General features: G+C 39.6%; 1 protein-coding gene and 1 long non-coding RNA gene across 3 annotated transcripts in view; both read right to left on the bottom strand.

The window, feature by feature from the left end:
* Positions 1-9797, bottom strand: part of KCNMB2 (potassium calcium-activated channel subfamily M regulatory beta subunit 2) — a 49003-nt gene extending 39206 nt beyond the window's left edge. Inside the window, exon 1 of the mRNA XM_082459056.1 lies at positions 3329-9797. Coding sequence (XP_082315182.1) covers positions 3329-3384 — 56 coding nt within the window. The 5' untranslated portion in view covers positions 3385-9797. The remainder of the gene's footprint in view (positions 1-3328) is intronic.
* LOC309659391 overlaps positions 1-25497 on the bottom strand; it is a 437716-nt gene that overhangs the window by 57224 nt on the left and 354995 nt on the right. The window lies entirely within an intron of this gene.

Here is a 25497-nt window from a genome sequence, read left to right as displayed (position 1 = left end):
TACCAATTCAATATTTAATATAAACAATCCAAAGAATATTTGATAAACACTCAGTGGTAATGTCCTTGGCTAATAACCTCTCTCTTTAATTTTTAAATTAGTTATTGCTGCTCTTGTTTTATTTTGCCTCCTGCGATGTAGAGATTAACGTTGGCTCACCTAACAAAGAAATTTGTTCAGAGAAGAAAAAGTATTCCTTCACATTGCTGGGCATGTGGAATGGAGGATAAGGATAGAAACCAGTGTTTTGCATATAGCAGATGATCAGAAAAAGGACTGGCTTTGAATTAAAATAATGAAAAAAATGTAAAGTTGACTTCAACTTCCCTCGAGCCATAAAAATTAGGTTTCAGAATTTTCAGTGGACTTTTACTTCTGCTTAGTCGCTCTGCCTGTCTATAAGCTTATTTCTTGATGTTGCATCTCTTGAGGAATCCTAGGGAAGCCGACATCCTGACAAGTTTGTCTCTGGTCTCAGAATAAGGCAGTGTGGAGTGGAGCCAAGGGTTTTTGGCTGCCTGGCCTCTGGGATTGCCGGGGGAACACAGTTGGAGAAGCTGAACACACAGAGGCCAGGTTTGCAGAATAAGAAACTGAGGGTGGAACAATTACCAGCAGTTCTGGGCAGTGCTTCCAGACAACCTAGTTAATTTATTTGCAAATAATTAACTTGAGGACCTTAATTATCTAGATTTATTATCAACCATCATTACTTTCCTTATCGCCATGATTACTGCCACCAAGAGTGTTAAGCAGAGCAATAGCTGCTATTTAAAGTCAGCTTTAAAATCTGAGCCTTGTTCTACAAGAGTCTGTGAATTAGGCGGTGAAGACAGAGATGTGGTTAAGAAAGAGGTACAGGCAAATGAACCAACATCAAACTAAGGATACTGGCTTAGTGTCAGATTCTATTGCTGTATTCTTTGCCTGTTTTTCCATTTGTCTTTGACTTTGTAGGCCAAAGTCATGCAGATTGATTTCATAAGCCTTGGCATCCCCATCCCATAAATAAAACTTGCTGAAAATGATTTACTTAGAGTCAATATTTTAATTATTTTAAACCCCATAGTTACTGAAATCATGCTTTGAAAATAAAAACATGAAAGTAGTAATTTAAGAGTTTTATAGAGTCTTACTGGTGTAGGATATGAAGCTAATTATTTGTTCCTTTTAATGCCACAAATATTGCCAATATATCGTATTCACATATTTATTATCTCCTGTGATATACAATTTTCAACTCTGTTTTATCATAGTTTCCCCCTGTGGGCTTGGTTGTTCACTGCTGCTCCAAATATCTCATGTTTGACAAGGGCCTATGTAAGCCATGGGGTGCGGGGGAGAGAGTACAACCTTGGGTTTAAATCTTGATTCAATCAGTGGCTAGTTGTTGCACCCTTGGAAGTTACTTAAACTCTCTAAGCCTCAGCTTTCCCAACTGTAAAATGGGCATAATAATCCTTATCTTACAAATTAGAAGAGAACAGTTTATGAAAACATGCAGTGCAGAGTAATTGCTTCTTAAATGTTAATCCTTTTGTATGTAAAAATTTTATATATATAGAAAAATGTATTTAATTAAATTACTCATTGAGAATAAATAGAAGTTGAAACAAATATATCATGCTTCACCTGCTCTGATGAAACCTTCAAAATCTAAGGAGGACTGGCCATTGACAGTCACACTATTCCTGTAGGGCAACAAAATCTCTGCCTTTCTGCACCATCAATGGTAGTGACCTTTTTTTTTTTTTAAAGAAATGAGGAAATTTCATACAAAATATGGAATTTAAAAATGACACAAAATTTCAGTCTTATAGTAAAGCTCTTGCTGAAAGATGATTCAACTTAGTTGCTTGAAAGCAAATGAAAAGTAACTTGATTAAGCATTGAGAAAAAGCATGTGAAAACCTAGAGATGAACAAAGACAGTAAATTTTCAGTTGATCTGCTTGTGTCATGATGAGTACCAAGACTTTGTTCAAACACTAGTTGCCTTCTGAGCTGTAATTTTACTTAGACATCTATCATTATTTTTTCCATAGTTAAGATAATATAACATATTACAAAGCATTTGGAAAATGTAGGAGTAAGAAGCATACTTTTCCTTCCACGCCTTTTCCTATGTATATATTTTTTTGTGGCTGCAATTATAGTATGTATGCACTTTTCCAACTTGATTTGTCAGTTAATATTATGCCAAAACATTTTTAACTGCTAAGTGATATATTACAGTCCATGATTTATTTAACAGATTTTCTATTGTGAATGTTAAAGTTGCTTCCAAATTTTTGCTGTAACATGTAATTATTGTGAAGAACAATTTTGCCTTCAGAATTTTTAAAGGATTTTATCCTGTATTTAAAGGGAAATACAGATTTTTAAAAGGAAAAATAGGAGTACCAGCTGTAAAATTTACACTCAAGTAAACCTCCCTCAGGTCCTTCTTCTTGTGCCCAACACCATTTATCAATCCTGATTTCTGTCAGATTCTGCAGGCAGGTGAGCCTTGCCTAAGCTGCAATATGTTGGTATAGGCAGTTGTGTTTAAAATTTAGCTTCATCAAACCCAAATAATAGTACCAGGTCAATAAGAAAGAGAGAGATGCAGAAGAAAAAAAGAAAGAGAAACCAAATGTTAAAAATGGCCAGAGAATTTTATGAATGTATTTACTCCCAAGTTGGAGGGCTGGGTTGAGCTGCGTAATTGTCATTTTGTCTTTCATTATCACTGCTTTTGCCCTTTAATTTTTTTTCTTATTCCCCCATTTCTCCCTGACCCCAAGCTATTCTTCCAAGGCGTTTGAGGGCTCCATGGACTTGTCTATCCTTTTTTCATTCTTTCTTAGTTTTTGCTTTCCTTCCCTGCCATATGTCCACTGCCTTGAAATGCAATTTTCATTGTTTCAGTTCAGCATTTATTGAGCACTTACTGTGTGCCAGGTATGGTGGTAGGAGGTGAAAATTCAGGGGAGAGTAAAACACAAATTATGTGCTGGTCAAGAGGATAGTGGGAGGTTCTGATTGGATGGATATCTGAAGGCAGAGGTGGAGTTAGCTAAGTGACCAGTGTGTGTATATGTGCATGTGTAAAGGGCATTTCTGACAGGGAACAGCCTTTGTAAAGCTACGTGGTAGGAGTGAGCAAGGAGAATGCAAGGAGGAGGAGAGCCAAAGTGTCTAAAACCCCATTCCCTCAATGTAGAGCCCATCCCACATTAACACTTGCAAAATATAAAGCTCAGTTGCCTAACGCTTTCTCTTTGGCATACTCTCTGGGTATTCAGGTTAAATGATTCTGAAAAGCCTCCAGAGTCCCAGTGATTTACCTTTTCTCATCATGTCTGTAAGATGAAGAGGTCCGGCCACTGGTCCATATAAACATCTTAGAGGATGTTGGTCCAGGGGCTCCTTTCCTTATGGTGGAAGTCCTGGAAGAATGGCGAAAAGACCTAGAAGAGGTACACACTGAAGTTAAATCCAGTACTTAAAGTTTGGGGAACTGTGTATCAGTAGCAACCAGTAACTCATGTTAAATAAGACCAGGTTTCTGTTGCTGTAGGGCAGTTGTTCTCAACCCTGGCTGCACATTAAAATCAACTGGGAATCTTTTAAAAAGCACTGAAGCCTGGGTCCCTCCCTCAGAAATGTGCATTCAATTTTTTTTAAAGCCTCCTAGTTGTTTCTAATGCACTGCTAGGATTAAGAGCCACTGCCTTAGGGAAACACAGTTTTCTAATTGATGTTATTACCATATTCCCTCTAAGATGTCTCCTCCAAAAATATAATTTGGTACAGTTTATTATTCTGTATTTTTCCAAAATTTTGGTTCAGGTTTGGTTCTATTTTTGTTCTATTTCTCTGTTCCTCTTCAAACTGTTTTCCTTGATGCTGACAGATGTGACATCTTACTGACGAGAGATCATCTTTTAAATGTGTTCAATTGTTGCCAAATCTGTAGGTTCATCCCTTGGTAGTTGAGTCTCGGAGAAAATCATGGCAGCAGCGGCAGCAGTATTCTCTGGCTCCTAATGGCCAGGTTTATAGGATCCAGAGTCAAGATACTAGAGGACTGTTGTATTCTTTCGGTCATGACTTGGCTTGGGGATTAGTTCTGTCATCTTGAAGTTATAAATATGAAATATCATAGAAATCTTAATTACATATAAAAGTTAGAATGATATTTAACAAATAGAACAAAGGAAGGAAGAAAGGTGATTCCTTCATGGATGCATAGTCACTCGTGGCTTTCCTTTTGGTTGAGCACAGTATTAATGGTAAGCATGAGATTGGAAATAATATTAACTACTATATACTGTATTAGATACTACATGCCAGACAGTTTGCATATATTATCTATGTATATATCATGAAATGTATATGCCTATATCTATGTTATGCTCATATTATGAAAACCCTGCAAGGTAGATAATGCTATTATTTTTAGATTAAAAATGATGCTTCTAGGAGATTTAGAAAAGGTGGACCCACGTCTACTTGTCTCCAATCCTCATGCTTTCTGGGGTAAGACACATTACGGTCTAGCCCAGTGATTCTCAATGTGCATATGAATTACCTGGGGATCTTGTGATCATGCAGATTCTGATTCAGTGAGTCCGGAGAGGGGGCCCAAGATTCTGCATTTCTAACAAGCTCTCAGTGATGCTGATATTGCTGGTCTGCAGGAAACACTAAGCAGCTAGGGCTCAGAGCATGTACTCAGAGTCAGTAGTTGGTTATTGGCCCCATTTTTTTTTTTTTTAAACTAACTAGCTGTGTGGCCTTGAGAAAGTCACTTATCTTTTCTAGGGCTTAGTTGTTTTTAATCTGTAACATGGAAAGTTTGAAATTGATGACATCTGAAATCCCTCTCAGCTCCAAAATTTTGTGACTCAGTAAATTGAAAAATCAATGGAAGCGTATTTTAAATTACTGTCTACTGACTTTCTGGAAATAGGTCTGGAAATAGATCTCCTTCTGTAACCCTTGGGTCAGCATCAGAGATAGAAGGAACAGAGGCCATGGGAGATGGCTGGGGTTTGACAACCAGTATAGATGTAAGAAGTCAGACTTCCACCTTGGTCTCCCAGGATGAATGACCGGAATGAAAAGATACACCTGAATGGATGCCCTAGACATTTTCAGAAAGATTTAGAAGTTGAATCTGCTAGCTCTTTAAATGACTTGGATGTGGGATATTTAAAGTTATTTAGGTTTCCTTTTGAATATCTTTAAAACACATAAAATAGAATAGGAATTAAATTTGTTGTTAAAACTAGTCAGTTTTCAGGAAATAAGAATGATTTTAATGTAAGCTGGATGAACTACCTCATAAGAATGAGGATTGGCTTAAACTTTCAGGAAGCTATTTCAACATTGACTCTGGTGGCATCTTCTGATCACTTTAGTCACTCCTCAAGGATTGGGTTGGAGCAGACAAAGAAAAGTGTCACACGTTCAGTTCAGGGAAAGCAATAAATTACTGAGCTCCTGTCCTGTTACTGGTTATTAGCCAGCATTTAATAGACACACAGTCCATATTATAAATGCTTTGAGATCATTCAAAGTGAAAGGGATTGCAGTGATTTTAATATACTTAGGATACTCTTCAGACTGTGTGTCATTATTTCAACATTGCACCCTTGCTCTGTTGTTTGAAGATGATACAGAAAGGAAGAGATGAAGGGTATACTTATTCTAATTAACTGTCTAAAATTTGTTGGAAAGGACTTAATGACTCCTCAGCTTATCCTAAGAAGTGTATTTGGAGTTTTTCCACCCCAGTTTTCTTTCACAGAGACAAACCATTATTTAAAACCTGCTAAGTTTGTTGTTAATTAAAATTGAAAGGAGTAGCTGCTTTAAGGATAACACTATAAAGGTTCTGTGGAGGTTGAAAAAAGTTCCAGGCTTCAGAGAAACACCGAGAATATGTTAACGGGAGCTGGTTTGGCGGTTCTCTCAGCTCAAATGCAGCCCTCCTGAGCTCCTCAAGTAATCACCTCCACTCTGCTCACTTTATAAGACAAGGAGCATCTCATTTGAATTGTGATTAGAAAAGTGATATAGAGACAAAGAAAGCACTTTATAAAATTTTGTAATTTGGAATCTTAGCATGAAAAAGAGATCCGTGTTAGTGGATGCCCAGGGCCGAGGGCAAGGGGAGGAGACCTGGATCTAATTCCATCATTAAATGACCTAGGAACTGGGGTGAACCTGGCTGAGCCATGACTATATGATTGCAGATGAGTATAGTTTGAAAACTAGATGTCCTAAAAGACATAATCTTGGCCTTGAGTGAAAGCAGGAGTCAGGGAGAATGTAACAATGTCTTTGCCTCAGGAGTTGATAAAGGGCCCCTTTCCATTTCTCAGGCACACACCTCGGTGGGCTTCTACCTCCCTGACTCAGTTCACACGTTCTCTCTGCCTGCCTTTCCTGCCAGGTGAGTGCGTACCTCTGTTTCCAAGGCCATCTCAGATGTCATCTCTTCTGTGAAGCCTTTTCTGACCCACACAAACAGCTTCCTCAGCTCTGCTTCCAATTCTTGGTTCTTACCTCTGTTAGAGCAATGCATTCCAGGGCAGGGCTGTGCCTTATGCATCTTTTAGCGCAACGCGGGATACACAGTGACACACTGGTTGTGTTTGCTGCCTGCCTTGACCATATAAGTGTCTATTATTGGAAAGCATGACTGAAACAGTGCATACATAAAACATTGACCAGCTTAAACTGGTTTTGTTTCCCTAAAACATGTTGATTAATCAGACCTGGAGTTATTTTACAGAGACAGCACTGCGTGTGCAAGACAGGAACTCATGTCTCCAGGATGACCCTGGACCAAGAATCTTCAGTCTGTGGAACTCAAAGAATAGACATTTGCCACCAGAGACCTTTATGAAGCGAGAAGTCCTTCAATAAGAAAAATCTGTCTTCCAGCAGCACCAGTAGTTTATATGGACTGATTCGAGACTTGTCAGTCAGCTTCCAAGTTTGAAATTCCTCTAACCCTTTAAATTTCACCTTGATCCCTGGATCTGGGAGACAGATTTGAGAGCCTTGCTTCCTGTCTTCGTGTTGGTCAACCTCACAGTGAAGCTCTTTCTTTTCTCAAAAGCTGCTGCCATTGTGTTGGCTTTTATGGGCTTTGGGCAGCGAGCCCTTGCTTGGTAACAAGACCATGGGTATTGATGTCGGCCTCCTGTGTTGTGGCTCACTGCTGCTGGCTGCAGCCACCCTCTCCTTCCAGATCCTTTCCTTAGTTCGGGATGCCGTTCCTTCTTCCCGCTCCCCACCTCCTCTCTTTCCTTCTCCTGATTTTCCTGCTCCCTCTCTCTCTATTATTGACTTGGACAGAAAGTTTCTGTTGCTTGCTGAATTATCACTCAGTAAGGTTTTCTTTAGAAAGGGCAGCATGATCTAATGAGAATATGAGCAGGAGAGTCAGACGGGGACTCTTTGTTTGCCTCTTGGCCTCACCACCTACCAACTGTGTGACTTTGGACGAGTCAGTTTAACATCTTTGTGTCTTAGTTTCCCCAGCTGTGAAAATGGGAATAATAATACTTGCCTTTCTGGGTTGCTTGGAAGATTAATGGGTTAATAGATGCAAAAGTACCTAAGGTAAATCAAGGCACATGCTAAACATTAGTTTACTTCTTTTCCCCTTGTTAATAATTTTAAGAGCAAATGAATTGGATTTTATATTTTTGTAAAAAAAAAAAAATCCAGTTAATGTGCTTTGTACTTGTACATTGAGACTATTGATTTTTTTTCTTATGGGTCAGTGGCAGAGAGAAAACAGTTTTCTGAGATACTGAGATAATGACATCTGAAATACTTCCTCATTCACCTTGATACCCATCCCAAGCAAGAGGAGCATAAATGCGGTGACTCTGCACGCTGGCCAAACAGTATAATCATCAGGCGGAATTAAAAAAAATCCTGGGGCCTACATCTCAAGCCAGACCCGTTAGAATCTCTGGGGGTGGGTCCCTGGCATTGGAATTTTTAAAAAAGCTTCCCAGGGCTTCCCTGGTGGCGCAGTGGTTGAGAATCTGCCTGCTAATGCAGGGGACACGGGTTTGAGCCCTGCTCTGGGAAGATCCCACATGCCGCGGAGCAACTACGCCCGTGAGCCACAACTACTGAGCCTGTGCGTCTGGAGCCTGTGCTCCGCAACAAGAGAGGCCGCGACAGTGAGAGGCCCGCGCACTGCGATGAAGAGTGGCCCCCGCTTGCCGCAACTAGAGAAAGCCCTCGCACAGAAACGAAGACCCAACACAGCCATAAATAAATAAATAAACAAATACTTTAAAAAATAATGACGCCCTTCTTTAAAAAAAAAAAAAAGCTTCCCAGGTGACTCTGATGTGCAGCCAAGGTGGGAAACACTGCTACAAACTCTCAGGTTCTGGTTTCATTTGAGTTCTTTATGGAGACTCCCCCTGCTTCCAGAAGCTTCAGCTGGAGAGTAACAGTTCTGTGAGTGCTACTGTGTGCAGTGGCTTCTCATTTCCTATCGGTGCTGAGGCTTCGAGGTGACAGCTGCAAGGACAAGTGGCATACGAGGCAGGGAAAGAGCAAAGTAGATGCAGTTTTCTGGTGTCAGTGGCCTTGAGCTGCGCATATGGGATACTCTTAATGCACTCTGCTTTATTAAACAGCAAGCAGGAGCCAGTGGAACTATTTAACACCTAATTACATGTCTAATCTTGTGTAAAATTGTAACACTAATGACATCACAGCAGCAACTTAAAAGGCCACTCAAAGCACAGAAATTTAGGAATGCTTCTAATGTGTGAGACGTCATCATTTGCAGACGGCAAATTATATGTTCTCCCTAGGAATTGAGTTGTTTCGGCTCCAGGGCCTTTGGAGGGAGAAGCCAAATGTAAGGTGATAATTTTAGACCTAGGGATTTAACTTAGAAAACATTGGTACTTCTTCAGAGCAGTTTTAAATATCTTTGGGATGTTTTCTTTCACAATGAACCACTATACTTTGTTTTAATTAAGTCATTCGGGTGTCCGTTTGACAGCATTTATAAGTGTGTTCTATGTGCAGGCACCAAGCCACCCATTTCTGCTTCTAAGATAGTTCATGGATGAGTCAGAATAACGAACGACATTTGCACTATACCAGAACTGCTCTTTCTCAGGGTGCTACAACTTCCCAGTGGGTATGTCCAATAGCTTCTTGTCTTTACACACCTTATTTAGCCTCTCAGCTTGCAGAATTTGATATTTTTGGTTGTTTCCTTCTTCTAAAAATGCTTTACCACCTTGACTTACAGAACAATGCTCTCTTGGTTCTCTTTCTCACTCCTGAGCTGCTCATTCCATTTCTTTGTTGGGTTCCTGTTTCTCTGTCCACCGCTTAAATGATATCATTTGGAGGAATAGCACGTGCTACTGAATAGTCTCTTGACAGTGCCGTAACAGGAATGTATACCTTTCTCCCCCATGTGATGCCTGGAAGACAGAATGAATAGTTCCCTTTGCTCTTCACTTGTAGAGGTAAAGAAGTGTATCCCTGAACATTATAGCCTCTTTGAGAAGAATCAAATAAGAATGATTCTCTGAATTTTTAGTGCAGGCTGCTTTCTATTTTTTTTATTTTACTTTTTTTTTACATCATTATTGGAGTATAATTGCTTTACAATGGCGTGTTAGTTTCTGCTGTATAACAAAGTGAATCAGCTATAGGTGTACATATATCCCCATATCCCCTCCCTCTTGCATCTCCCTCCCACCCTCCCTATCCCACCCCTCTAGGTCACAAAGCACTGAGCTGATCTCCCTGTGCTATGCTATGCAGCTGCTTCCCACTAGGTAGCTATTTTACATTTGGCAGTGTATATATGTCCATGCCACTCTCTCACTTCGTCCCAGCTTACCGTTCCCCCTCCCCGTGTCCTCAAGTCCATTCTCTATGTCTGCGTCTTTATTCCTGTCCTCAGACTGCTTTTTAATAGCTGGGTTGACCACGTATGGACTCCTGTGGCTGGCGACGGGTGTGGGAGGCACTTATGACTTCTGTGACATGTGTGGGCCAACTGTTGTTCATGTAATTGTGATGTGCTTGATTTCTGCTTCAGGAGGACACAACTCAAGTTAAATAATGTACCTGTCCTTTAGCCTGCTAGTAACTTGGCTCATTGAACTCAGCTGTTTGGAGGCTCTGGGCTTCTAATATTCCATTCTGTCACTGAGTAATTGCATAACTGCAGATAAAACACTCCTTCCCCCAACGCACACCTACCCTCCTGCAGTGTTGCCACCTGTGAAAGGATGACTGTGGAGCTGAACTCTATTCTTTTAGTTAAATCAGCATTCATTTCTTCATTCAACAAGTACTTATTGAAGATGTAACTATGTGGCAGGCACTGAGCCTGGGTGTTGGGGGTATACTGATGAACACAACTGCATGACTCTTCTCTTACGGAGCTTACAGTCTATCTGGACCAGGAGACAGACTGGTCAGACAAGTGTGGATGGGGGGCTTTAATATAAGGTTGTTATGCATGTGCATGAGATGAAGTAAGTTTTGCATCACAGCTACAGTCATAACAGCTATCAGAAATGATGATCTCAGGGCTTAACTGAAAGAAATTCAAATTAGTTTGAGGTTGAAATCCCTTCATAATTAGTCCAGCTCCACAATATACTAATTACATAACCAAAATACACTGTTAAACTTCCCTGAGCCTCATGTTTCTCATCAAGAAAATCTAAGTAGTGGGATTTCCCTGGTGGCTCAGTGGTTGAGAATCCGCCTGCCAATGCACGGGACACGGGCTCGAGCTCTGGTCCAGGAAGATCCCACATGCCGCGGCGCAACTAAGCCCATGTGCCACAACTACTGAGCCTGCGCTCTAGAGCCCACGAGCCACAACTACTGAAGGCCGTGCACCTAGAGCCTGTGCTCTGCAACAAGAGAAGCTACCGCCATAAGAAGTCCGTGCACCGCAACGAAGAGTAGCCCCCCCCGCTCGCAGCAACTAGAGAAAGCCTGCGCGCAGCAACAAAGACCCAACGCAGCCAAAAATAAATAAATAAATTTATTAAAAAAAAAAAAGAAAATCGAAGTCATAACAGATATCATAAAGAACTGCTATACTGATGATTTAAAATAATGTATGGCATTGAGTAGACACTCAGCAAATGTTAGTGTTTTCCATTTGGAGGAAGTAGGAGAAAAAAATTTTTTTTTCCAAATTGGCCATACCAATGGCCCTTCTGTTTCATTCATTGTTTTAAAAGTTCTATGCAGAAATGGAAAACACATTTCTACGCGGTCTTAATTAGTCCACTATTCCATAATTCGCTTCTTAATGAGCTTTTCAAGTGGATAATCACATCTGGTGTTCAGTTTGATTCCCTTCATGCTACATATTTAAAACCAGTTTGTTAAACATTCACTCTATTGGGCATCACACATACACAACTGGTGTGAGAAGACTTGCTCATAACTCACATGTGCCTTCTAGATTGGTACAAATGACAGATTTATGATGAAACCATCTATCTCTTCTTGGTGAATGTGGTTCAATTCTTGCTTCCATTTCAGTCGAAAATCAAGGGAGATAAACTATAATAAGAGCTTTTACTAGAGAAGAACTAGAAATGCTAATAATAAACATAAAGGTATGAAATATTTCTTTAGACCTATATAAATAATGCATTTATATGCATTGCTTTATTTAATTCTGACAGTAACCCTTATGAGAGCTCTATTTACCAGGAGAGGAAACTGATATTCAGAAAAGGAAGTAACTTGTCTGAGGTCACATAGCTATTAAATGGTGAAGTCAGAATTTCAACCCAAGCCTGTGCAACTCCAAAACCCATGCTCTCATCTAAAAAAAAATGGTACAAATGAACCTATTTACAAAACAGAAATAGAGTCATAGAAGTAGAAAACAGACTTATGGTTACCAAAGGGGAAAGTGGGGGAGAGGGATAAATTGGGAGATTGGGATTGACATATATATATATATATATATATATATATATATATATATATATATATATATATATATATATATATATAAAATATATAACTAATAGGAACCTACCGTATAGCACAGGGAACTCTATTGAATACTCTGTAATGGCCTATATGGGAATAGAATCTAAAAAAGAGTGGATATAGGTATATGTATAATTGATTCACTTTGCTATACAGCAGAAACTAACACAACACTGTAAATCAACTATACTCCAATAAAAATTAATTTAAAAAATAAAAAAATTTAAAAAACACACAAAGAAAAAGCCTCCCATGCTGTCTCAACCTGTACATTTTGTTGCTAGGCAAACCAAGTGCAAAAATCCATATCAAATACATAATGAGTGCTAAATGATGGTGGCAACATTCACTTATTTCTTCTTTGAGTACCACATTCTTCCCCACGTCAAAGTTAGAGAGGGAAAATGAGAGTTTGTAGAAAAATATGGCAGGTGTGAGAAAAGGGCAAGAAAGCAAAATATAATAGTAAGAACATGGACAGGTGGGGCCCAACTCAGGTGTTGCTCATTATTTATGTGGCCTTGGGCAAATTTCTAATACTGTTTCACCTGTTTTCTATTCTGTGAAGTGAGAATTGTAATTATAGTATATCCTTCATAGAGTTTTTGTGAAGATTGAGTTAATATATGTGGTGATATATGCTTTGTGATACTGTAATGTAATAATGTCATATATATTATATCAGTACACTATATATAACATGAACATATGCAAGTTAATATATGTATCTATGTTAGTATATGAATATATATGACATTAATATATGTGAGTTAATGTATGAAAAGTACAATATGGGAGGAATTAAGCATATGCTATTATTGTTACCTCTTGGGAATAAGTTAAATATATATTAAATATAGAAAATAATAGAATCTGTATAAAAGTCCACACAGTTATATATATTCAATAGACACTCATAAATGTGATCTTTAATTTTCTGTGGCAAGAAGAGTGGAGAAAAGAGTAAGCCATGGAATCACTGACTCATCTGTAACTGGGGCCCTTTGCCTCCTGGCCTCCAGTTCCTCATACGTAACATGAGAGAATTGACGGAGATGACTCTCAGATTCTTTTCATCTGAAAATTTTTATTTTGTTCTGCTTTGGAAAATTGTAATCAAGGTCTGTTCCCATGACTTACTTGACTTCTAATTTGTATCTGGTTAGATGTAATTTTTTTCTATTTTACATTCTGCTCATGTCTTAAATGCAGTATTCAGTAATGCTCATGGGAAATCTAGTAAAGTAGACAGAGAGTAAGCACCCAGTGGAAAGGCAAAATGAGAGCCTCCTAACGATCCTTGGAAAGGATTTCTGTAGATCTAGGCACGGCTATAGAGCCAGATGTCTTGGGTAGAAAGCTTGTTTTGTTGTCAGGATTCCAACAGGCTCTTCTACATGATTTCTCCCACTCTCTATGCTGCGCTCGCAACCCCCCCCACCCCGCCCCAACCCCTTCCTTCTCTAACCTGGTTGTTAAAACCACCACTCTATCTCAGAGGGGAGCTGTGATAGTGGAAATTTTAGGTGCTGTGGCAGATTGGTGAGGGAGATATTTGAGGGGCAAGAAAATATGGTTTATAGGTCCTACTCCGTCTAACTGTGGAGGTCTTGGGTGAACTATAATCAAATTTGTCCACTGTCTTTCCCAGTAGGTGCTCTGAACTGGCTACTGATGATATGTGTAAGATTCTACTCCTGGAGGAAACCAGCATCCAGAACTCAGTGTTCTCAGCCTCAAATTGAGTAGCCCAGCCCTTTGTTTTTGCCAGGGGGACAAAGATTCCTTTGATATATTTATATCTTTTATTGCCAAGTGGAATAGTGGTAAGAAATCATGAACTCTGAAAGACAAATATCATATGATATCGCTTATATGTGGAATCTAAAAAAAGGGTACAGATGAACTTATTTTCAAAACAGAAATAGAGTCACAGATGTAGAAAACAAAATTATGGTTACCAGGGAGTAAGGGGGGAGGGATAAACTTGGATATTGGGATTGACATGTACACACTACTATATATAAAACAGATAACTAATAAGGACCTACTGTATAGCACAGGGAACTCGACTCAATACTCTAGAATGGCCTATATGGGAAAAGAATCTTAAAAAAAAGAGTGGATACCTCCAAATACCATCACATTGAATGTTAGAGTTTTAACATATAAATGAGGGGGGAGACACAAACGTTCAGTCCATAATATCATTTTAATCCGGCAGCACAGTGTTTTCTTTCTCACTTTTCTCATATCTGTATCTCCCTCTCTCACATGAGAACCCATGATTCCCAATTACATCAATTTGTCTGTTTTTCTCTATTCCACAATATTCTCAAAATAGTTTCTGAATAACTACACTGTACCACTACCAAACAACAAGTAAATAAGTAAAATTGATTTCTTTACAGTTCTTTTTATCCTTAAAACATGTCTCCCTAAGGGTATAGGGTCAGAATATACTGGGTTCATAAGTTAGTGAAATTCCTTCTTTCTCTGTGCTGATATGATAGCAATCTGAGATAGAGTTATTTCATTGTTTTTTTATGTGTGTTTAATTTTAAGATTTGCTTCCAAGCTCTATTTTAGGTGCATAAGAGTTTGAACAGTACGTTAGTATTTGAATTAAAAGAAGGAAAATGTAAAGCATTTGTTTGTAGTTGCATAAAAATATGTATGGAAGAATATACTAGGAATTGATCATTGATTCTGAGAAGGAGAATTGAGCAGCTGGGATGGGTGTTGTGGTGGGGGACTTTTCACTACGTACTGCTTTGTACTTTTAAAATTTTGGATCATAACTTTTAAAATTTTTCTTTTATTTTTGAAGGTTTTTTTTGATGTGGACCATTTTTAAAGTCTTTATTGAACTTGTTACAATATCGCTTCTGTTTTCTGTTTTGATTTTTTGGTCACGAGGCATGTGGGATCTTAGCTCCCCAACCAGGGATCGAACCTGCACCCCCTGCATTGGAAGGCAAAGTCTTAACCACTGGACCACCAGGGAAGTCCTGGATCATAACTGTTTTATCCATTAAAAATAAATTAAAAATTCAGAAGGAAAAAAAAGAGTGGATATATATATAACTGATTCACTTTGCTGTATGCCCAAAACTAACACAAGATTGTAAATCAATTATACTCCAGTAAAAATTAAAAAAATAAAAGAATATAAAGCAAACTTTAAAAAAAAAAAGAAATCATGAACTCTGGAAGCAGGAGAAACTGAGTTCAAGCTCCATTTCTGCTCTTTTTCTATCAGTATTACATTGGATGCAAGCTAATTAACTTCTCTGAGTCTCAATCTCCTTATCTATAAAGTGGGAATATGAACGCAACCTTCAAAATTTTTTGTGAGGGTTAATTAAAATAATGAATTTGACATTATTGGCAGCTATTTATTTATACGTTTGTAAGTAAATATTTATTTATGTATTCTAAAGTATCTAATATGCCAAATTAAGGCCATTATTTTCACTGAAGGGATTTGAGACAGAATTCAGAGAAGTCATTGAATACTGGCATTTTAAAGCTGGAAGAGCTATCAGAGATATTCTAGGTCATATGCCAATATTGAGACTGTGTATTTTGGTTTTCTTGGATAGGTTTTTAAGGCTGCAGGTAAAAGGCAAATGGCTCTACTTGTAAAAGTAAGTTTTTACAATGCAAAAGGCACAAAGCAAGCAAAGGAAAAGATATTTTAAATTCTAAATCCTGCTTTGGCCTAGTGGAAGGCCCTGTACTTAAAGATAAAAGGAAAAAAGAAAAACTTCAGCAATAGGAATAGTGATTCTTTTTTGATGGATACAGGTTGAAGAAAAACCTATTCAAACTGCTTGGATTCTATGGTGAAAGACTCTTAGAAATATTAAACTAGATATTTAGTCCTCTTTTAAACCTAAGTTTTCACAGTTATCTGGAAAATGCCTTATGTGATGATGATTTAGTTACTGAGAAAACCCCATAAATACTATAAATACCTTGGAAGAGTTTGATTAAAGAGCTCACATCTCTTACGTTTTGTAGCATATAAGATCTTGGGCTCTACATTAGGTACTAAGAATGCACGGGACTAAGATAAACCACCTAAGAAGATGAGTGACTGACAGAATTTGGAATCCTATTTATTCTTCAACCCTCCTGTCTATCCCTAAATTGGAAAGAGGCAGCATGGATCAAGGAGGCAGATGGAACAGCTTTTACCTCTCACTTTCATTCCTTCCTTGCACTGTGACGTGGAATGAGTTAATTAACCCTTCTGAATCTCAATTTCCTTATCTGTAAAAATGAAGGTTGTAATATCTACCTCCAACAATTGGAGGAGGGGAAATTGACAACCAAAGAAGAGGAAGAATGTTAGGAAGACTTTCTGAAAAGGGCAATTGAATAGGCTCACTGATGTGAGCCTAGTATGTGGTGGTTGGGTGAGAGATTGGAAGTTCTTGAAGTAGAGGGTCCATGTTATATAGCTGTAGTGTGAACAGCTGTGAAAACCAAATCTGGGAGGAGTTGATAATTGGTACAGTGGGATTCATCATTGCACTTTTCTTTCGCTTCTCAAGTATCAACATAAGATGAGCCTCTCTTTCAAAGCAGTGATTCTTGGTCCTTTCCCCTTCATGACATACATTTTCTTGCACGCCACTCCATGGGCATTACCAAGTTCTGAAGGTCAGGCTGCAGCATAGACTCCCAGTTATGCACCAACTTTAACACTGTGCCATTCATAATCAATCACAGCATAGTGTGTCTTGTCACGCTGGCTGAAAACTTAGATTAAATTATAACACCCCTCTTGTGATGGTGTTGGTAAGGAAGAGTCCAGTGGCAGGTGCCAGGAATTGAGTTTGAGTGCTAGCTATATGGGGGAGACATCCTAACTCGCTAGTCCAGAGCCAGTGGACAAATCCAGGTCAAAGAGTGAAGTGCAAGTACAAACTCTAACATCAAGGTCTATATTCAGATTTAAGGACTGGCCTCACTGTATTCCCAAGGGAGAAATGTGCTTTAGGACCATGGAGAACAACAAGCTGGCCTTCCCTGCTCTGAAGATTTGAGAGGATTTGAGACTTTCTTGGCTTGATGATACAGAGAATGAGCCTGAAACAAGTAAGGAGAGGGTCGTGGCACAACTGAGACAGACTTGGAAGCAAGTGCATTCCATCTTTATTGGTCACTGTGTGACTCTCTGCTTTCCTCCTTATTTATCACATGGCTTTGAGTTGGCAATTAAGCATAGCTTAGCCTGTTTCTTTATTTTTAAAATGGAACTATTGGCACATAGAAGGAACTTAACCCAGTAGCTCTTCTTAATGAATTTATCTCAAAGCTTCAAGTTGTGTCAACATCAAAAGATGACCCATTTCTTTGTTTCTGAAGTTTCTCACCTTATTTAAACTGATACATAAGGTCAAAGTAAAGCTCTTCTCAAACTCACCTTTGCCATATCGCTTTTAAAACATGTCAATGAATGAAAATAAGCACTGCGAGCAAGTTGTAGTAAAGGAAAATTGTCATTGTTTCTTTCAAGGAACTTTGTAATAAATAAAAGGAAATGCAGCTGCAATAGCTAGGGATAGCTGCCACTTGAAGATATTTGGCTAGAATTGTCCATCATGAATCATGGGGCCAGGAAGATTGTTTCAGATGCTGGGGTATATGCCAGACCTTGAGTTTACATGGCACTGTTCATTGAGGGAAACTGGAGGACAAATCAACCTAAGCTGATGTTAGTGTTACAAATATCTATGCTTTATAGAATTTACCAGAAATAATCAATTACTAGAAATACCTACTTACTGTCAATTGACAGGTTAAGCCCTTTGTGATCTGGGACTCATAAGACCTTTAGAAATTATTCCTCTCCCTTCTATCTGGTGCTTCAATCCCTTTAGAATATTCTAAACAAGGAGTTATCCAACTATTGATTAAACAACTCTGGTGGTGGGGAATCTACTTTCTCTGGAGACAACTCCTCCTCTTTTTGGACGTTTCTATCTAACGGAAAGTGTTTCCATAATTTGAACTGGAATCTATCTTCATAGAGTTTCACTATTGCTCCTGATTCTACATTCTGGATTGTTTTCCAGGTGTTTTAGCACAGCTGTATTATTCTGCCAACACTTCTTCACTACGAGCTACATGTTATCCAACTGTTCTTCACATAACATGATCTCAGTTTCTTTTCTTATTCTAGTCATTTCCTCAGGCCATGCTCCGTTGGTTAATGTCTCTCCTAAAGTACCATGGACATAATACTAGTAAAATTTATTATTTAATAGTGCTCTATATATTTTAATTAATTTAGTTGCCACAAAATCTCTGTAAGACAGGTACTGTTATCATTCCTATCTTACGGATGAGGAAACTAAGGCATAAGGACATTAAATAATTTGCCCAACGTCACAGAACTGGAAAGTAGAGGAGACAGGATATGACTTCTGGCAGCCTACATTCAGAGGCTGCACTCTTAAACAATGTAAAATTCTGTTTTTCTGAATATAGTACTTCTAGTGTCATCTGATTAGTGCTGAGGATGGCAAAACTATAACTTCCTTCCACTTATGTATCCCGAGATCACATTAACATTCCTGGCTGGTTTGGTTGACTGTGGTACATATAGGAAATTGAAAGTCAAGTCAGATCCTGGAATTCCACACTTGCTTTGCAAAGGCCATGAAGAGGTCCTGGGCTTTATCTTGAAGATGATGGAGTCCTATTATGCATTTTAAAAATCTTTTAATTTTGTAATTCATTGTACATTTTTTAAGCAAGAGAGCAAGCAACATGATCATATTTATATATTTGAGATATTATTCTGAAGGTAGTGTTGAGGTTAAATTAAGCATGACAAAACAATAAGCAGGAAATTAGATGGTGATGGCAATAATCCAAGCCAGAGCTGAAGGAAGTGGGGACAACAGAGAATTAAGAGATCCAGGCAGTGTTTGGAAGATGTGAGGTCAGGATTTGACGGCTGATTGGATTAAAGGGAGAAAAGGTGATAGTAAGAGGATTTGCAAACAATGTCCAGGTTTCTCATTGGGGACTGTATGGATGGTGGCATCATTAACTGCAGTGGGGAATATAGTGAAAGGAGTGGTGCTCTGGGACAGGGGTGGGGCGAATGGACTTAGGGGGAGAGGGAAGAAGGATTGAGAAGGATAAAGAAAACTCTAAGCAAAACATCCAGGGGAAAGGGCTGCAGACAGTGGATGTGTGCAAGGACTCAGAAGGAAGGGCAGGTGTAGACAACATGCTGAGGTTTGGCTTTTGTTCTTGGGAGCCCCGGAAGATAAAGTCCCTGAGCTGCCCTTGATGTCTGCCTGTGTCAAAACTCAAGCAAAATGATTCTAATTTTCTTTATCACCTTGTCAATTATAAATGAATTTTTATTTACTTAAGGAATAACATGTTTGACAAGAGCCTTATTCATCATTTCAAAATGTTCCCCAAATACTCTAGCAGGGTGACCATTTGGTGTAAATGATATGTCTGATGATGGTAAGTGATTATCTCTCAAGAAAAAGAATTTCTATTTTAAGAATCTAATATTTTAGTATGAAATACAGGAAATTTAGGTTTCAGTAAAGTAGGAGTTAAAAGTTCTGTTTTATCTAGTATATAAGTCTTAGGCCATTCCTCCTCAACATCCTCTCTAAAAAGGTATTCTCTTTTTCTTTATCTTTTAAACAGTTTTTCATTTATTGATACTTTCATTTATAAATATTTGTTAGGAATGTACTAGGTATCAGATACCACACTAAATGTGAGAGCTTAATTCTCTGTTTTTGACCAGTATTAGGAGTACGGGAAGTCTTAATAAAAATCAAGTGCTTAAGCATAACAATGAACTTGGTAAATTGGCAACAAATTTTTTTTTTTTAATAAATTAATTTATTTATTTTTAGCTGTGTTGGGTCTTCGTTTCTGTGCGAGGGCTTTCTCTAGTTGCGGCAAGCAGGGGCCACTCTTCATTGCGGTGCACGGGCCTCTCCCTATCGCGGCCTCTCTTGTTGCGGAGCCCAGGCTCCAGACGCGCAGGCTCAGTAGTTGTGGCTCACGGGCCCAGTTGCTCCACGGTATGTGGGATCTTCCCAGACCAGGGCTCGAACCCGTGTCCCCTACATTGGCAGGCAGATTCTCAACCTCTGCGCCACCAGGGAAGCCCCGGCAACAAATATTAATTGGTGAACTTCTGACCATCTTTAATAGCCTGCTTGTTCTTGTGTGAATTGCATATTAGTTCTTGCTCCAGAAAGTCAAATATGCTACGATATGTCTCTGAACTTTGGATACATTTCTGGAATCAGGCTGCAAATATTACATGGCAGAGAGAAAAGTGAGCCTGGTTCAGAAAGCAGTGCTCTTACCTGCATTTGTATGAGGATGGTTCTGAAAGACCTGTAGCCTCTGGAAGTTGAAATCTTGTTACCTTAGAGAAGAGCTTCTAGTTAAAATTAAGGTCAAAGAGACAAGGAAAATACTGAGATGGTAGTTAGAAGGAACACACATTTGACTTTAAAACTGCCCTAAGTTTTAAAATGACAAACTGTTGGTATAGTTGTGAGCTATTATCCCTACTGTCTGCTGATTTTGGATATGCCCTTAATGACAATGGGGGAGAGAAGGATGGTAAAGTTGTTCCAAGTTTGAGTGGAGAAAAAGGAAGCTCTAGCACTTCTAGAAGTAATTCTTGCCCACACTGCTCCTGGAATATAAATGAGAGCAGAGGACTTACAGTTCCACAATGGATTAGAGTTCCTCTCTGTATAGCTTCTCACAAAGCCACTGTCTTGAACCATCTTATTCCCCAGGTCTTTTCTTCCTCAGACTCTCCAGATATAACCAATTTCTCAAGAGTGTGAGATGGAAACAAGGGAATCTATGGAACAGGGACCTGAGACATTGTTGTGGTTTGACTGTTTGTGTCCCCGTATCATTCATAACTTGAAATCCTAACTCTAAAGGTGATGATATTAGGAGATGGGACCTTTGGGAGGTGATTAAGTCATAGGGTGGAGGCCTTATGAATGGAATTAGTGCCCTTGCAAAAGAGACCTTAGAGAATGCCCTCATCTCTTCTGCTATGTGGGGACACAATGAGTAGATGGACCATCTATTTATCAGGAAGCGGATCCTCACTAGACACCGAATATGGTGGCGCCTTGATCTTGGACTTCCGAGCCTCCGGAACATGAGAAATAAATTTCTGTTCTTTATGAGCCACTCAATTTGTGGTATTCTGTTATAGCAGCCTGAATGGACTAAGATAGACATAGTAAGTGCTCTGGAGATCTGTTTCTTATCCTGCTCATCCTTATGTCTTTTGCACTCTATCTTCCCAGGGCTCAGTCTGAAGGAAAGGTGTAGCAGTGAAGGCTAGGACTATAACTGAAGCAGAAAATCCTATCCTAAAAAAGCTGAGTTAATATTTTTGAATAGGGGCACACTGAACATTTGCTCTGCAGCTGAAATGAAGATGGCTTTCTCTCTGTAAACGAGAACTGGCGAATGAGGAACTCCTCACCTCATGCAGCTCAACAATTATTTCAGTAAAAGAAAATGAGGTATCATAAACTTTCAGACGAATGTGCCCAGTGAATTTCTAGAGTCCCAAAAGGGGAAATTGGTCTGGAGAATGGATTAGTGAGAAGAGTGAGAAGGAAAAGCTAGTGAACATGCATTGTAGTCATTTCCAAGACATGCACATTCTCCTCACTGCATCCAGTTATGATCACGTTCTGAATGTAAGAGTGTTCTGTTCTGTTAAAAATACATTTGCCTGAACAAAGGGGTGAAGCCTATTTAATTATTCTGAACTCAAATTCAAAAAGGGGGGAAAAGTGGGCTGAGATTATTGAGCTTTTACTACTGTAAAGAAGTAATCACCCATGCAAATATGTAAAGGTCATATTGACTAGTAGGAAAGCAAAGAGAGGAGTAAATTGCTGAGAACAAATAAAAGGAAATAAGAGAGGAAGTAAAATGTGTTTCATAAGTATTAAGACTGGAAATCAGGAATCTCTAAGCCTTGAGCAAAGAGAGCAGAAATGGAAGATTCTAGGCCTTTTATCTTGTTCCTATTCCTAACTCAGAAGAGCAGGCATGACTGGTTGATCTGGATGCCTGCCTGGAGCCTGGAGATGCCCTTGCCTATGCCAGGTTTCCCTTTTGCAAGTATAGAATACCCAAGGGGAATCAGCAGCAAAAAGTAATAGATACCTTCTCTTTCTGAAACTGTCAACAGAGCTCAGAGCTTTGAAGTCTTTGAAGTGACAGAGGCAAGTGGTATGGCTGCCTCTGGCTTTGAGCTCCAAAGAAACCACGAGGGGAGTTCAGGGCAGACCAACTCCCTGATTGGGTGGGCACATGAGATGGTATCCGAGGACCAAACTGAGCTGAGATGGAAAGTGATTACTACCAGCTAGATAAGACACTTGAGTATTCCTGTATGCTCTAGTTCTTTAAATTTTGCCTCAAATAAATCATTTTTTGACAAGTATTTATTGTTGTTAAACAATAAATCAAAACGCTTGATTTAAACAATAAATCAAAACACTTGTTATTTATATGCAAGGCATTATTATCTGCATAAGGAAATTTAAAAGAGATAAAACAGATCCTCATAAAGATACTAAATTAAACCAGATGAAATTGTAGATAGTTGATCATTTTTGACCTATGCAAATGGTAATTTCATATGACTCAACCTAATACATTCAAATGGGGATAAAGAGGTAAGATAAATAAGACTGTACCTATATCATGTCAGTGATAAAAGCCTGGGAGAATGTTCCGCAGGGTAAGGCGGGTGATGCTGTGGGATGAGGAGGTTGATAGCTTATTTACAGCAGCCAGGGAAACCTCACTGATAAACTGACATGTTGGTGAAAACTTGAGGTGGTAAAGGATTTAGCCAGTGGTGAGAGGTAAGAGATTTCACAGCCAAGGCAGGGGAATGGCAAGTGTAAACAGGCCGAGGTGATCATGTACTATTGTTTTTGAGGAACAGAGAGGAGACAAAGTGAGTTAGGGGGATATGGTTGGAAGTGAGTTAGAAAGTTAGGAGGCAGCAGATCACAACGGGGCTCGTAGGCAGTGGTCAGAACTTGGCTTTTGCTCTGAGTGAAATGGGGAGTCATTACAGGACTTCGAGCACTGGCGAGACATGATTAACGTAGACTTTACTGGAACCACTCTGCCTGCTGTGTTGAGAACAGACTGCAGAGGGCAAGGACTGAAGCAGGGAGTCCTGTTTTGAGGTTGTAGAAACAGTAGAGACAAGAGAGGATAGACTCATGGACCAGTACGGTAGCAGTGGAGGGGCTGAAAATATTTTGAAGGTAGAGCTGACAGAATTTGCTGAGAGTGGATTGTAGAGTGTGTGAAACTAGAGGAGGCAAGGATGATTCTAAGATTAATATGCAATTTTGCTCTTACAGGTAAACACATAAATTATCAAGCAAACAGATAATTCTAATTTAATGACTATCTATGCTCTTAAAATCTCTGACTAGATTTTGTGTAATTGTTTTTTCCAAGAGTAAGTGTCAGTTGAACTTACCCTGTGTTTTTAGGCATCTCTGTTTATCTACCCAAAGAGTAACCTTGGTACCAATAAGAGCCAAACAGACTGGGTTCTGACTCTGCCACTTAGCAATGGTGTGAGGTATCTTTTCGGGAAGGCTTAGCTTACTCTGTTAGATGAAGCTAACAAAATCAACTTGGAGTGCTGGTTATGGCTAAATAACGTAATGTATGTAAAGTGTCTAGCAATAAATGTTGCCTGTAAATTTCAGTGATAATAACACATGTATGGCCACTCTTGGAAAGCTTGTCAGCCCTCTGCAACCCCTTCACATATTTTATCTTATTTTAACCTCTGTAGCTTTTAACTGAGAACCATTTTATGGAGATTTTTTTTTTTATTGATAAAAATAATGGCCGGGGGCTTAACCAAGATGGCAGAGTAGAAGGACGTGCTCTCACTCCCTCTTGCGAGAGCACCAGAATCACAACTGGCTGCTGGACAATCATCGACAGGAAGACACTGGACTTCACCAAGGAGGATACCCCACGTCCAAGGACAGAGGAGAAGCCACAGTGAGACGGTAGGAGGGGCGCAATCAGAGTAAAATCAAATCCCATAACTGCTGGGTGGGTGACTCACAGACTGGCGAACACTTATACCACAGAAGTCCACCCACTGGAGTGAAGGTTCTGAGCCCCACGTCAGGCTTCCCAACCTGGGGGTCTGGCAATGGGAGGAGGAATTCCTAGAGAATCAGACTTTGAAGCCTAGTGGGAATTGATTGCAGGACTTCGACAGGAGTGGGGGAAACAGAGACCCCACTCTTGGAGGGCACACACAAAGTAGTGTGCGCATCAGGACCCAGGGGAAGGAGCAATGACCCTGGGGGAGACTGAACCAGACCTACCTGCTGGTGCTGGGGGGTCTCCTGCAGAGGCAGGGGGTGGCTCTGTTTCACTGTGGGGACAAGGACACTGGCAGCGGAGGTTCTGGGAAGTTCTCCTTGGCATGAGCCCTCCCAGAGTCTGCCATTAACCCCACCAGAGAGCCCAGGTAGGCTCCAGTGTTGGGTTGCCTCAGGCAAAACAACCAACAGGGAGGGAACCCAGCCCCACCCATCAACAGTCAAGTGGATTAAAGTTTTACTGAGCTCTGACCGCCACAGCAACAGTCAGCTCTACCCACCACCAGAGCCTCCCATCAAGCCTCTTAGATAGCCTCAACCACCAGAGGGCAGACAGCAGAAGCAAGAAAAACTAAAATCCTGCAGCCTGTGGACCAAAAACCACAGTTACAGAAAGATAGACAAGATGAAAAGGCAGAGGGCTATATACCAGAGGAAGGAACAAGAAAAAACCCCAGAAAAACAACTAAATGAAGTGGAGATAGGCAACCTTCCAGAAAAAGAATTCAGAATGATAGTGAAGATGATCCAGGACCTCGGAATAAGAATGGAGGCAAAGATTGAGAAGATGCAAGAAATGATTAACAAAGACCTAGAAGAATTAAAGAACAAACAAACAGAGATGACCAATACAATAACTGAAATGAAAACTACACTAGAAGGAATCAATAGCAGAATAACTGTGGCAGAAGAACGGATAAGTGACCTGGAAGACAGAATGGTGGAATTCACTGCTGCGGAACAGACTAAAGAAAAAAGAATGAAAAGAAATGAAGACAGCCTAAGAGACCTCTGGGACAACATTAACCCCAACAACATTCGCATTATGGGGTCCCAGAAGGAGAAGAGAGAGAGAAAGGACCCGAGAAAATATTTGAAGAGATTATAGTCGAAAACTTCCCTAACATGGGAAAGGAAATAGCCACCCAAGTCCAGGAAGCGCAGAGAGTCCCATACAGGATAAACCCAAGGAGAAACACGCCGAGACACATAGTAATCAAAGTGGCAAAAATTAAAGACAAAGAAAA

The sequence above is a fragment of the Balaenoptera physalus genome, assembly GCF_965194825.1.
Source record: "Balaenoptera physalus genome assembly, chromosome: 4".
Classification (NCBI taxonomy): Eukaryota; Metazoa; Chordata; class Mammalia; order Artiodactyla; family Balaenopteridae; genus Balaenoptera; species Balaenoptera physalus.
Note: the sequence above shows the minus strand (reverse complement) of the source record. Positions and strands in the feature narration are given on the sequence as shown.